The following is a 15,660-nucleotide window of genomic DNA, read 5'->3' as shown; positions in this document are numbered from 1 at the left end:
TTCTGTGTAATAAGGGTAAAGCCCATATGAATAATATTATCAATAGCTCTTACATCACAGGTGATTTCTTCAGGTCTTCACGAAGAGTGACTAAACCATCAAATAGGTAAAGGGAGAGAAATTGAAAAGATTTAAAGAGTCAGAAAAGATTAGCTCATAATGTCTTCCTGTAGAAAAAAAAAAAACTTCCTTAGTTAAAAGAAACATTTAGGGATGTACCAATATGGAAATTTTACACACATATATATGTATACACACACACACACACACGCACACACACACACACACACACACACACACATATATCAATTAAGTTAATTAACAATTGAATTAATAAATAATAAGGCTAACTGACTAGAAATAAATGCATTTGTTTAAATATAGCCTATTTTATTTAGTGGACCAATACCATTAACATTAAAAAGTAACATTTATTGGTATGAAATGTGTCTATATGACAGTCAATATATTGTGTAACTCTTTGTTTTTCTTTAAAAAAAGCTGATTCTGAGAAACGCACAAGAATTCCAATTTACCTGTACTGTGATGCATCTGTGCAAATGGCAATACATCTGTAAATTGGCAACATATGACCAACTGTATATAAAAAGATGCCAGTCACTCTATATTAAATAAATAAAGTTTAGCAAATTATTATTAAGTCACAGTCAACAGCACTCCAAAAATACCCACGAGAATAAATAATGAGCAGAGAAATGGATATATAAATAGGAAAGCTGTTCTGCCATTGTGTGGTATCGAGAGGGCTTCCTTCTCAACACCTGCAGAGAAAAAGTAGGACATAGGGAGTGGGGAGAGAGGTGGAGAGGGGAGCAGGACAAAGGAGAGGAGGGTTTGAACAATGGCAAGGCCGGTCAGTGGAACTGCAACGAGACAGAGAGTCTGTAGGCTGCGACAGCCGCCCTGCCCCGGGGCAGCCGAAAGAGCCACACAGGAAGAGGATTCACTCCTCTCCCCAGAACATATATACGACAGTGAAAGAACAATAGAGAGGAGATTCCCTCCAGAGAGAACACGTGATGACTGAGTCTATCCAAGGTCACACAGGAACACAAGGTCAAAGTGCAATACAGGCCAATGAATTTAATTGCATGCTGCAAATAATGGCCTTATTTCAGATTTACCTAGAACATATTAAATTACTTTCTTCCCATGTTAATTTTTTTTTTTTTCTAAACTTAGATTTCTAATCAAATATATATATTTTGTGCTTAAGCACAATCTGAAGATTATTTTCAATAATTTTTCGTCACAGTAGTCATTCATTTCTTTCATATTGTTTAGTCAAATCCTTTTTATATTTCATATTGCTTAAAAGAAAAATGAAAACTGCATTGTAGGATAAGAATGAATTTCAATGTTCCACACTGATTTTATTTTCTAAATCTGAAGATATAACAATGAACTTGTACTTAAATTATAGGAGCATAATATACAAGAGTCAAGACTGGAGAACAATGTTTCTGTGATAGAATGTTGTGAGGCATTTTGTATGACTGTGACATGGAGGTTTTCTCCAGTGCCTTTAACAGAAAAAAATAATAATAATAATAATAATTTGAGAGACAAAAATTGTGCTGAAGAAACTATTATTATTTACAGTGTTGGAATTTTTTTTTTTTTTGTGCAATCTCAATAATTTCCCTTACTCATCCCAGACTCTCGAATGATATAGTGTAGATCAGGGGTCACCAAACTCGGTCCTGGAGGGCCAGTGTCCTGCAGAGACAGCCTTTAATCCTAATCAAACTCACCTGAACCAGGTGCTTGAAACTATACTTGAAACCTCCAGGCAGGTGTGTTGAGGCAAGTTGAAAACTCTGTAAGAGACCGGCCCCCGAGGACCGAGTTTGGTGACCCCTGATGTAGATGCATAGATAGGATTCAGACTGATTAATAATGAACTCTGTGAAGTTAAAATATGCGTGTCACTTAAATTGTGTCTTTCTTTCTTAAAAAAAAACTTGTACATAAACTTGTACAAAAACTTGTTATTTTCAATCTTACATTTTTATTTATCCACAGGAAATATAAAATAATCAGTAGTAATGGAGATATGTGCACAGGAAATTGCAGAAATATGTCTGAAATATTTTGCTTGGTATGTGAACTTTGGGTCAAAGAGTCAGCATAGCTGGTCTCGAGTGACGTCCGTCTGTAGGGGTCAGATGCAATGTACAATACTGACACACCACAGATACACACACATGCAGATATACACAAACAAACAAAATAAAGAACTGATTCATCCATTGGTAACAATGGGCTTTTCATCACCATTGTGAGCCATTTCTCACCCAGTGCCATCAAGGCTTGAAGTGACTTACAAATAAAGTATGTGATTTAAGGAAACAGAAAGTTATGTCTGCATGCGTAGCGGAAAGCTGTCTGAACACACCACTTAACACCTGTCACACTTCTAATTCCTTTCCTGTAAAGCAGACATTTCTCATCCTGCCTGATGTTTGTTGGACGGCTGTAGTGTGGTGGAAATTTCCCAATCACCACCATCACTGTCATTATAGGTTATCCGATGAGAATAGAGGAACCTGGTCACAGTGGGTATGAATGAGCACTCGTTTGTAGAGAATTTAGTCTGTCAGCAGCTGAGTTGGAATGGTGATATGACTTCTAACTAGTCAGCTGAGGAAAACTTGTTTACGGAAGCATCTATGTGATCACAGAGTGATGACGTTGAAAAGCTTTCTGGTTCTGCTTTTGTGACAACTACACTTGCTTCAGAAGACATAAATCACTTTTATATTGCTTTTTCTACATTGCACAAAAAAAAACAAAAAACTTTTAATTCAATGAGATCCTTGCCATTTATTTGTTATTAAGTGTGAAATGTACTAATATGAGGGAAACATTTTTACACATTTATTTTTCAATGTAAAATGAAAAATATGGTTGTTAGCATGTCAAGCTAAGAAATAATTTTAGTGATACACTAATTTCTCCAATTTCCAAAATGATATGTGCAGAAAACCACTGAACCCTGGAGGACAATAAACGCCTTATGATCACACTGTCCACAAAATGTATAATATGGGTAAAACTGGTGGGAATTGTGCAGACTACCGTATTTTCCGCACTATAAGGCGCACTTAAAAGCCTTTAATTTTCTCAAAAAATGACAGTGCGCCTTATAATCCGGAGCGCCTTATAAATGGATCAAGGCGCTCTGTCAAAATGTTGACATTCCCTTTAGCACAGCTCCATCTACTGGATCCATAACGCAAACCCAGTCAAACGTTTGACTGCAGTGTCTTCTTTTCTATGCGCCTTATAATCCGGTGCGCCCTATATATGAAAACAGTTCTAAAATAGGCCATTCATTATCCGGTGCGCCTTATAATCCGATGCGCCTTATAGTGCGGAAAATACGGTAATTAAATTACAATGAATGAACAATCAGCTTGTTTAAAAAACAAATGTTTGAAAATTAGGTTTAAATACATAATATGCTAATATGAAAATAGTTCCACATTCCTTTAATCTGGAAACTATGTTCCACATGCCACTAGAATTTATTCTCTTGTTCACATAAATTAACTTTTGTTCCTCGCTAACTCCGATGCAACACCACCAGCAGTTTTAGTTCCTTTATCAGTTTTCAGTCTCTGAACTGGTTTGTACCAGAATGGCCTGAGTCCTGTGTAAACTGATAAAAGCAGCTTTGCTGTCAGTTCTACTTTGCTCTGTCTGTCACTATAGAAACACACACACAGACACACACACACATTGCTTCAACACAATCTGTTCACTTCAAAGTTCCCTGTCCTGAACACAGTGAAAGACAGGAAATGGGTGGGAGAGAGAAGACAATCCTGAGTCAAGCATATCATACAGCTCACAAGACAGGCAGCACAATTGACTTAAATATTTTAGCCATAGTAGACCTAAATAAGCATGTTACTGTAAAAGGGAAAACAACATGGAAATGAAAGCTGACAGGCAAAAAAAAAAAAAAAAAAAAATTGTGGCTTGCTTAAACGGAAAGTTGGATACAAACTGACAGCAAATGACTCAAACATTATACTGCAGTGTCTGTCTTTTAACAATTATCATGTTGCATGTCTTTATGTTACTAAGCTCCCACAGCTACTCTAGTTCAAAGGTTTTGATAATAGCTCACACTCCACATTTAAGTGTGTGTGTGCATTTGTGTGTGTGTGTCCACCATAGTCAATTTGGCAGGTGAATGTTTACATAGTAAATTCCCTCTTGGCAGCGATGAAGAATTGGGCTCTGACCACCAGGTAGTTAGATGTCAGATGACGCATTCCCAGTCCATCAGAACTGGTTTGAGCCAGTACAGTGACCAATCAGAGCATTGAGATTAACAGGCATTCACTGATCTTCTTCTCTGCCAGACCTAATCCTAAACCATGCCAAAAAAACTGTCAAAACATCAGAATGCACAAAATTACTTATCGCTATAAAACTGACTCAGAGCAGGATCTATAGAGATGAGCACTTGGTACAGCTTCTTATCTACGCACCACAGTAATATAATACATTTAACAAACATGGCTGAATCAACCAGAAACTGGTTCATGCCAGTCTGGTAATCTGACAAGCCTGAATGAAAGTTAACCAGACCACATGGTGAGCGACAGGTGGGACCATCCTGCAAACAGCACAAAAAGTGAAAGATAAAAAAACAAATACCCCTGAGATGATGAAATAAACTCTCAGTATGACTGCTGAAATGATGGGTTTGTGGGTTACACTTAACTGTAGCTAGTTTTGTAGATTAAACACAACAGCAATGTCACACTTGTTTAGACTGAGATAGGACCTTAACATTTCTAGTGTGAACAAGGCACTCTCAGAAAAAAAGGTACTAAAGTTGTCAAAAGACATCTTTGTACCTTATTTAGCCCAAAAGGGTACATACTGGTTCCTTAAAAGTAAATATTGGTAACTAAATAGTACACTTTTTTTCCTTAGAAAGGTGGAATCAATTCTAGGGACCCATGGGTCCAGGAGAACCCACAATATCTACATTTTATTTTTAAAAATAGGAGGTGGCCAAAACAATTGTTCAATTAAGCAGCCATAGTCCGAACTGTATCACCCAACTCCATCCCAGTCATTTTTATATTTATACAAATATAAGATAAAGAAAGAGAAAAGAGTCTGAATGTTTAGTTAATAATTTATTATACAAAGAATGAAAAATAATATTGTGAAAAATGCATAAATGGTGTCATAACATTGTGACAGATAAATAGGTGGCCAATATGTGTTACAACACATATCACAATATTAAACAGGCACAGAGACAATGCTTTATGTTTAGGCAGTTTTCAGGCAATTTAATTTCTGTCTCCAGTCATAGTTCTTTGTGCACCAACAAATACACCTATAAGGTGCAGCAGATTGTGATAAAGTCCATTTTTAAAATGCATAGAGTTCACGAGACACATTTCCGCGCGTCTTCATGTTGTGATGCACCAGGGGCTCCGCGTGCGTGTGCCGCGGGATTCCTTCACACTGAGCGCCTCAACAGCTACAGATACGGTGCGTCCCGAGCTTCATGTCTTGTATCAAAGGGCTCGTGTCAGTTACGAGACTTTCCTTCATCTTGGTGTTCCTTTTAGACCCTTTGGACATGTCCGTTATCGCCAGGTTGTAAATGTCACCGGCAGTCTGAAACGAACGACCATGCAGCCGCTGGTCATTGCGTGAAAACGCTCAACGCAGCTTCAGAAAGTGTCGCACCATCCCGGCGATCCGCAGGAACTTGTCTTTCTTCCTCTGCTTGAGGGCCATCAGAGCTTTGGCCGTCTCTTCGGGGTCGTGCGTGAAGGAGAAGATGCTTCTCACTCTCTCCTCGGCTTTCATGTCACCAGTTTTCTGGAAGAGTCTCATAAGCGCGTCCTGGTTGACGCTCTCGAAGATGTTCGCAACCGCCCGCTTGCGGTTCGCCGTGTCAAACTTGTTGCCGTGGATAGAAGGGCAGACCCGGCGAGATTCTGAGTACATGTCGGTCGACATCCTGCAGCTTTCGTGTTGTTTAGCAGCGTTGAAGTAGCCAACGCGATCGAGCTAAGCCTCTTTGGTGGCTGTGAGACGAGTGAGGATTTTACAGTGACTGCTAGCTCTTTATAGCTCTCGCTTACGGAGATGACAACATCCGACTGCCCGGGAACGCCTTCCCGTTTCCAGCCAACTTCTCTAACTTCAGTTTGCCAACATGCCTCGAGCTTTGCAAATGGCAATAATTATGGGTCAAAGCGCTGACAACATGAGTGCTCCACATAGAGGGTGCATTTGCAACCCATAGAATTTTTCTATTGATCTTAACTATAAGAAATATTAGATAACAGCTGTTAATTTAGATTTGAACCCATAAAGCACGTTTTGTAGGAATGTGGGATTTTGGAGATGTGAGAACCCTAATATCCAGTGTAAAATTAATGCGCTCTATGCAAGATGAAGTGACCTAAAAAAAAACATACACCACCATTCAAAAGTTTTGGGGTCAGTAAGTTTTTTTGTTGGTTTGTTTTTTAAGACATTTTATGTATCAGCAAGGACTAGTCATTTGATAAATAGTGTTCTCTGCAAAAAATTCCAAACTAGCCTACTGTAATGTATCTTCGTGACAAGAACTCACTTGACTGTCATCATAGCATTCTGAATAATTATATTGTCATCACATTGGTGTTCTATTTTGGTGTCATTAACTATATTAACCTGTATAGCCAATTCTTTACTAATTATGTCATGGATGATGTCATATTGATTTGTAGGTTTGAAAGACTGATGCAAGTCTCTGAAACAAACATCAATATTAATATGTTGTCTATGGTGTAGTTATACAACCATTAAGCTTGAAAATGGACAGCAGAACCCAACTTGACTTTTCTATAGTAGTGCCCTTCAAAACTGCTTTACTTGATATGATTGCAAGATAAGTTTAAACTAGCTGGGAGCTTTAAAAATAAAAAATAATTTGAGTGAATATAGCTGACAACAAATAGCAACATTCTACTTTTTTGATAATTGCTAAATTGCTGCATGGAGACATTTCAGATAACACAGCTAGGAACTCATTTTGCATGCTGTGAGCAACTCCCTATAAACAAAACTCAACACACAGACATCCACGTGTTTATTCTCTGTCTGGTTTCTTTTAGAGCAATTCTCTTTGAACCTTCATCGCAGTCTTGGTGGAAAACAAGCAAGTCACAAAGGAATTTTTCAAAGGTTCTGCAGCTACATTTTATTTGGCCTCCAAAGACTGCTAAAAAATGTGCCATTGTTGCAATAATCTTGTGGAATGCCCGTTAGTTGGCATCTATTGTGAGTCCGTTGCGAAACAGGATACTCAGGTTGGCATAAGTTATGAATGGAGTCAAGGAGGATGGGAAATATGCAGAAAATGACGCCAGGAACATGTCATTAACATAAGAGACTTTTCTGGAGTCTTGCACACAGAGCACAATATGACCTTTTGACACGGTAAAGGAAACATTGGATTGAGAGCCTGGTCCTGCCCTCTCAAACACAATCTTAGTGTACTTCATCAATCCTAACAATGGGAAAACTAAATTTAACGTGGGTCAAATTTAACGTGGGTCAAAGGTCACATCAGCTGGTCTGCATGAAGGTATAGTTCCCTCCCCTGCACACGCCTGGAGCCAGTAGCTAATCAAAAGAATAAACCCAATTCTCACTAACATTGAGGACCCGTACTTGATTTTGTGCACATGATACAGTAAATATAAATAAAACAATATTTTAAAGTTTTAATTCAATGTTGTAACAAACAATATACAGATTTGTATGATTATAAAGGGCATGTTTTTAATGAAAATAAATTCAATTTAAATTAAATCGATTTTAAATAACAATACTAATATATAAATAAGTAAAAATGTAAATAAATAAGTAAACTTTTTAAATATAATCCATAGAGATGAACGTCCATCAGTTTCTGATTATACTGCAGTCTGTTATCGGCTGTCCATATTCAAGCCCATAAAACTTCAAAGCAGAAGAGAAGCAAGCAAACACTGTGAGCAATAAAGAAGTTGAAAATGAAGTAGTTTTACACATTTCATTTACTTTGCTGTTTCCACTAACGTTATGCAATTTGCAGACCAATACAATAAATGTGATTAGGATTGCCATGTTCACAGGTAATAACATTCATTCTGGCTCAAATGCAATTGTCTATAGAATCATGACTTCATTATTTACTATTTTATAAAACCACCTTTCCGCTTTCATTTCTGAGAGAATGGCGTCATGCAACAAAACAAACTGTGACACAATGTTCACTCTATGTAATTATTGCTGCACAGTAAAAATCGAAGGAAGCAGCTGTGAAGATGTTTTAAAAAATAGCATTTACCTCAGTGTGCTGCATGAAGTAGAGAATGTTGTTCTTTGTTTTTCGTCCCTTCCTGCATGCTTTGCTGAACTAAGCACCATAGGGGACCAGAGTCTTCAGCTTGTCAGATGACAACATTCGTCCCTAGCAAATGACTCCATCTGCTGCAGTAGACCTACATAGAAAATGACCAAACTTCATAAAAATGTGTACTCTGACAATGAATTATTGATCAAATGTTGTAATGCTGTCATCATCATTTTATTTTTGCCAATGGAAATAATTCTGAAACAAGAAAACCCTTTGACATAAGACAAACAAATGGCATGGACTTTTTTAATTTATAGTGAGTAAAGACCTATTTGCAAAATAAACAGTGGAAATTAGCAATAATGCCATATTCTTGCATTTTAATTTGATAAGTCTGTTTATTTTAAAATCAATGTTTCATCATTTATCAAACTGTGTTTATGTATTGTGCAAATTGTAACCGAATAAACTATAATATAACACATAAACATAGATACTCAGCAGCGTGCGCACATTCTGAAGAAACATTTAACACAATTCTCAGAAGAATAAGCACTGTAGCTATAATGACATCAGGGCACTGCAGTCAAATCTGCCCATGGCAGGAGATTCCAGTTTAATTACTCCACTTGATTTTATAGTATCATTTGCATCGGAGTATAGAGATTAAATATTTGAACATACTGTCAAAGTCAGAGCATTGATTTTTTCCCAAGGACTTTCATCCACAGTGACAAACTTTAAGAGGTATTATTTAAAATTAAATTTCAGATTTCAGCTCATATTATACAACCACTACAACTGAATTTATTTATTGAACTTACCACCATTCTAATCACAGGCCTCAGTCATCCAAACCCACAGCTGTGCAGCTTCAGATAATAACTCAGCATTTGTTAGTTCACACACTCACAAATAGCACCATTTAATCATGTCTGCTGCAGGCCACTAACTGGAAGATGGGAGGTTAACGGTAATCATCTTTTATGACAGCCCGATTCCGGGACTCAAGTCCTGTGCTTTGCAATCACAGTTTTGGCACTGAGCTTTATGTATTCACAATAAAAGAGTTGGCGTCTAACAGTTTTTAAAACAGCCATATACTTCTATTCATGTCTTGGCCTGAACCTGAACCATCATTAACAGTAAAACCAGAGTTAGATCTGCATGGAAGAGCAGCTTCTTAAGAAATAGCAATTAATCAAACACCAAAGGCACTATGGCTGGCAGTCTGCCAGTTCTGCTCAATCTTGGCCCAAATACTATTCCCATTCCACTGTTGCCATTGCCTGGCTGAGATTCAGGCCAAAATCACTACGGAAGGAAGTATTCTGTCCATATTAGGAGAGAAAAGCCACATCAGATGATGTTACTCAAACATGAACAATGAGTTGACAATTCTAAACTATTTTATGTGATGTACATTTTGTTTATATTTGACTTTAATGGTTAATATAATAATAATAATTAAAAATAATTATTATGATTATAACTATGACTACAGAAACAATATGTACAAAGTGCCCCTTAGATAAGAGAAATGTACGCCTATTTCCATCTCATAAGAAAAAAAAATCTTGATTTTGTAAATCATAATTATTACTTTAAAATACACTATTATGAGATAAATAATAATTATACTTTTAATAAAAATCAAAACTGCCATAAAAAGTAAAAAAAAAAAAAAATCGGACTTTTCATATTTCAGCCTGTCATGTCAATTATACATAATTTAAACTTTATATCTCATAAATTTGACCTTTTACATTATAATTTTAACTCATTTGAATTTTATTTCATATTTAGATTTTTCTATCTCTTGGCAATTGATTTAATCATTAAATGCATTCGTTAAAATGAATGAAAATTAAACCATACACATTATGTATGCAAGCAGGGTCAATTTTGATATCATGGTGATTTATGAGAGAACCAAGTTAATATCAGAGGGGCAGCCATAATATGTTGGAGAAAGCTTCAAATGTTTCTGGAATAATCCATAATGATTTTTAGACAAAAAAAGTAATTATATTAATAAAAACTACAATAATAACTAAATAATCCTCTATTCTCAGAGTTTTGCATAACCCAGTCATAACTAGAAAGGGTTTAATTGTCAATATAATTGGTCAACCAGGGCACAGAACACACTAGAGTGGACACTGGCACACTTTCAAGACTGACAGCTTGTGTTTTCCCATACTTCCTCACATACGCTCAGCATCCAGGGACAAGCCCAAGCATGTGGATTACATGAGTCATCAAGCACTGCTTCCACGCAAACACCCAGGCAGCATTACGCACTAAACTAGCCAGAACCAGATAAAGCACCACCCATTCCCTATCTGACAGCGCCTTGCCCTCGTTTTCTGTTTCCATATCTCTTTCATTCTTTCAACTTCTCTTTTCATTAAGCGTGATATCTCAAAATCATATGAAAACCAGACCCCATGTCCTCACAAGCCGATCTGAGTTACAGTAGCACCGTGAGCCAAAGCTTTACTAAGGTCTCAGTGACTGGCACAGACAACTCTCTCTCTTTCTCCCTGAGAGCTTTCAGTGTCCTATTCCACAAAGCCCCGAACTTGCTTAATATTTCACTCCACAAGCCGCTTGCTCTGTACTGACCGTTCTGAACGCCTTTCTAATTACTCTGGATCATGAAGTGGTTCAGGACAACAATGTTAACATAGTACAATATATGTTTATTACATCACCCTGTCCTGGAGCAAATTGTTCTAATCTAATTGTTCGTACTCACAAATAACAATAAAACTCACAGGAATATTTTAGGTTAAGCTCCATTTACAGCATCTGTGATATCATTATCAATTCCCATGGACAATCATTTCAACATCACCAGTCAGTGTTCCAATTAGTGTAGTGTTTGTAGGACAGTCATTATAAAAGAATAAACTAGGGATACCAATAAGCTGATAATTATTTTCAACAAAAACCAATTAAAGAATAACAGCTCAAAAACTAATTTTACACTGCCTCTTTAAATTGGTGCTTTATTATTTCAATCTTAAAATATAAGTAAATACATTATAAAAACTCAGATATTTGCCACATAACTGATATGGTACCAATATGTTGTGCATCTCTAGGATAGAGTTAAAAATCATAATTGTTTGAATTTTTTTAAATGACATCTCTTGTCGTTATCTAGGCTGCATTTATTTGACCAAAAATATAGTAAAAATAGTAATACTGAGAAATATTGAAATTTAGATGTATTTATTTTAATACATTTTTATTATTATCAATGTTAAAAATAGTTTTGTTGCTTTGTGCATGTTTGTGGAAAGCTTGATACATTGATGTTTAGGATTTTAGGATTCTTTGACAAGAAAGTTCTCATCATAAACATAACAACATTTATCTGAAATAGAAATCTTAACATTATACACGTCTTTACTGTCACTTTTAAACAATTTAAAGTGTCCTTGCTGAATAAAAGTTTCTTTAATAATTAATAAAAATGTATTTCTTTTAAAAAAAAAATTAGCTGACCTCCAAATTGTTGAATGAAATCTAATATTATTTTTTTAACTTTTGTTTTTAATTATGCAATTTTTTGTAAAAATATGTTTTAATTTAGAAATGGTGGTATGAGATATTTCATTATTGTTTATATATATATATATATATATATATATATATATACTGTATATAAACCTTCTGTGGTGCATCGTAACCACTGCTGTTTCTTATCACTGCTTTGGAGACTCATTCAGTTGTAAACATTACCAGGAGTGTTTACAATGTATATGGTTACCGAAGAGCGTTGCCATGGTGTCTGGTCTGAGTAAGATATTGTCCCCATGACAGTGTAAAAGTGGGAGAGCGGAAGCATTGCCCAAATACAACTGAGCTAAAGCATGTGTTGACTTTGAAAACAATTTGGTGCACTCTTAAAAAAATAATTCTGAATCTGTGCTCTCAAATTACAAATGGGAAACTCACATGAACGTAACAGTTAATCACAGTAACAAACTTAAGCAGAGCGTGCTTTGAAAGCAAACTGCGTCATCGCACGGCCACTATGACAAACATTCTCCAAATGACCCATTAGCAATGAGTAAACCATGACTCCTTCGTGAAGCCACGTTAGCTAAACTAAGATTAGCGCTAGCCCATCGCTGAGGGCCTTGTCGTGTTTGTCTTCAAATGGTTGTCCAAACAGGAAAGAGGATTTCTTTTCAAACCTTGTGGTAGAGTTTACAGTATCTGTTTTCATCTGCTTACGAGAACCAACTAGAGGCAAACACATTGAGCTAATACAGTGTTTCCCGAGAATCTGATTCCTGTGTGAACACAAGTCTTGCTTGGAAATCTAAACTGTTGTTCTGTTGATTCCTCAACAGATTCTTTAACTATAATTACTAAAACTGAAACTAAAATGTATAAAAGCTATAATATAAATAAAATCATAATTAAAGTTTCAACTAAAAACTTAAAGGTAAAGCGTTAAATAAAAAATAAAAACCGAACATGAAAACCTACAGTATAATAGACTTTATAGTTCATTAGTATTCTTAAGTGGTTCAAGGCTAATATCCCAAAACCTGTCAGCCTGTCTCGCTCTCTGTCTGTCTCTCCCATGACCTGACCATGACGGACAGAATCTCTTTGGAGGACATCAGCCAAAAAAGAAAGAGAAAGAAGAGTCTGGAGCCTGCATACCGGCATGTTATTGTTCATCCTGGCCAGGGAACAAGGTCGAGGAAGGCTGCAATTCCCTGCCTGCCAAAAAGCTTTGACCAACAATCCACACCCCCTCAGACGTTTCCTATGTTACTTAATAATAACAGGCCCATGCCAAAACACTAGTTTGGATAAACAGACAATAGGGCCTTTGTCAAACGGTTAAAAGCCCTTTGTTTTAATGCTCATCAAAAATTACAGACCTGACCAGGTCAAAAGCTGGCAGAAGGGATTTATTTACATGTAACCAGTTCAATATTTAATAATAATAATAATAAAGAAAAGTGTATAGAAAGGAATTTAACAGATCAGCTCTCTCTCTCTCTCTCTCTCTCTCTCTCTCTCTCTCTCTCTCTCTCTCTCTATATATATATATATATATATATATATATATATATATATATACATAAATAAGTAAACAGGTGGACAAAAAAGAAAAATGTTGCTTAAGTTTCACTCAACCCCAAAAAAAGGACTAAAAAATGAGCTGTAATTAACCCCTATTCCCTCCACTCCACTACTGCAACATCCAATAACCCTTCTCAACTTAGTTTGAGAAAGCATGGTTTAATTGGGTTTAATATGAACGCCTGGAACAGGCACTGTGCAGCGAGAGGCAAACAAGGCCTGGTAAGAATGTCAGCAGCCTTAAACCAGTCACCAAGAAAGCAATCAGACTTGTGGATGGTTTAACTCACCAGAAAAGCATTGGATACTCATCAGAAGCACAGATAATGGGGGAAGCAGAACGTAACCACTGAGGTAATATCAGAACTGCAATGTAAGAAATACCCACAACAAAGTAATTCAAACTTAATTAAACCCAAATCCACAACCAAAGCACGACCTACTACATACAAACTCGAGGTATAAAGAGTCACATCAGTCAATCATAGCATCTTCTGTGGCTGGAGCTGATCATTTATCCCTAGTACAAAAATGTTCTTATGTGTGCACAGTGTGCCACACTTGAATGACAACTCGTTTTCCTTACAGACGGGAACAGAATAAAACACTGAACATGGACTGCATTATATATCAAAATATGACCATTTTTCCTAAAACAGAAACATATGGAAAATCCTTTAACATAAAGTGAAATACAGCACATCATATTGCACAGATTTAACAAACAATAACAACACTTTCCCCACATAGACAGTGAATGAGACATTTGGACTGCATTATGAATAAAACCAGCCGCAGACATCATATTAATACATTTAAAAGCAATTACATCATCCAAAAGCTGACATCTGAGAGATGAGATCTCCATCACTTAATCTCTATAAAATTTAAAAGAGAAAAGGCTAAACAAATCACATACAAAATCTGCCAGTCTCTTTTTCTCTTTATATAGGCTAAGTGTTTTCATCAGTGACAATGGAGGGTGACGCAGAATGACTAAAACAGATTAAGAAATTAAACACAAATGTTTCCGCAGGAGAATTGAGAAGTGAATTTCATAGATTTCCCATGATGTAAGAGAATTATTTTATATGTTGAAATAGCATCTACAGTTTAGCATCAAATTTAGCATTCACTCAGTGGTCATAGAAAGCCCTCTTGTGGCCGCAGCTGTTTCTGTTTTCAGGATTTAACAACAAAACACATCATTCAGTGGTACCCAGGCACCCTTAAAAACAGTAATGTAAACACTTATGAAAAAAAATCATAACAATGAAAAGGGAGATACATCTTTGTGATGAGAAATTTTATTTTAAATAAATCTCAAAAAGGACTATTATGCTTACAACTTGGCTCTGAGCAGGTTGGGGACATTGACACCAAGTGGTCAGAAATTATAATTACACTCACAAGATCTCTCTCTAAAAATATTCACACTAAACCTAAAAAAGTCATCAGCAAAGTGAAGGTAAGGCAATGTATTTTTAGTCATCCTATGAGGACTGTATAGGCTTTATGTATTTTGTCTACCCTTTTATCTAAAAATGCAGGCAATACACTTTCTATATTCATCCAGTGACATTTTTAAATTTAATCATTACATTTCAACCAATGTATATCTGTCCAAAGCATTCTTTGCCAATTTAAGGTGTACTTGAATAAATCATGTAAAAAAAAAAAAACTATTTTGAAATAAAAGGTCAAAATAATATGATATAACTTGGTAACATAAATGTTATACGTGAAAGAAAGTGGTTAGATTTTCTGACTGTTATTAGGATGGCAAACTATTTACATATCATAGTAACAAAAATTTTGAAAAAGGAAGCATAGAATTAGATTGTGCTTGAATCGTGTTCAGTTTTGTGAGATAACAACCAAGTGACCGCCTTGCTCAGGAAGTTTAAACATCAACATTTACCTCATTGTTTGTATGGATGATTGCATTTTTTTTTTATGTGTGTCTGTGTGTGTGTGTTTTTGACCAACAGATGTTAAAAGGCTTTTAAGAACACATAAGTGAAGATTTGCTTAGAGTGATCATGATCAATTTATATTAATCACTTTTTTGCAGCAGTTAAGGCCACTGAACACTCATAAGTGACACCTCTAGTGCTTGTTCTCACGAAGTGCGAGTATCG

The 15,660-nt window shown here is 36.0% G+C and overlaps 1 protein-coding gene across 1 annotated transcript; it reads right to left on the bottom strand.

Moving 5' to 3' along the window:
* Nucleotides 1–5,173: 5,173 nt before the first annotated feature.
* Nucleotides 5,174–6,127, bottom strand: tcima (transcriptional and immune response regulator a). The gene has a single exon (XM_052592965.1). The coding sequence runs from the start codon at nucleotides 6,025–6,027 to the stop codon at nucleotides 5,725–5,727; it is 303 nt and encodes a 100-aa protein (XP_052448925.1). The 5' UTR covers nucleotides 6,028–6,127; the 3' UTR covers nucleotides 5,174–5,724.
* Between the last annotated feature and the right edge of the window lie 9,533 nt (nucleotides 6,128–15,660).

Source organism: Carassius gibelio, chromosome A5 (genome assembly GCF_023724105.1).
Source record: "Carassius gibelio isolate Cgi1373 ecotype wild population from Czech Republic chromosome A5, carGib1.2-hapl.c, whole genome shotgun sequence".
Taxonomy (NCBI): domain Eukaryota; kingdom Metazoa; phylum Chordata; class Actinopteri; order Cypriniformes; family Cyprinidae; genus Carassius; species Carassius gibelio.
The sequence above is the reverse complement of the archived record's forward strand: the minus strand, read 5'-3'. Positions and strand labels throughout refer to the sequence as shown.

Coding starts and splice junctions, on each gene's coding strand:
- tcima (XM_052592965.1), bottom strand. CDS start 6,027: ATGTCGACCGACATGTACTCAGAATCTCGCCGGGTCTGCCCTTCTATC.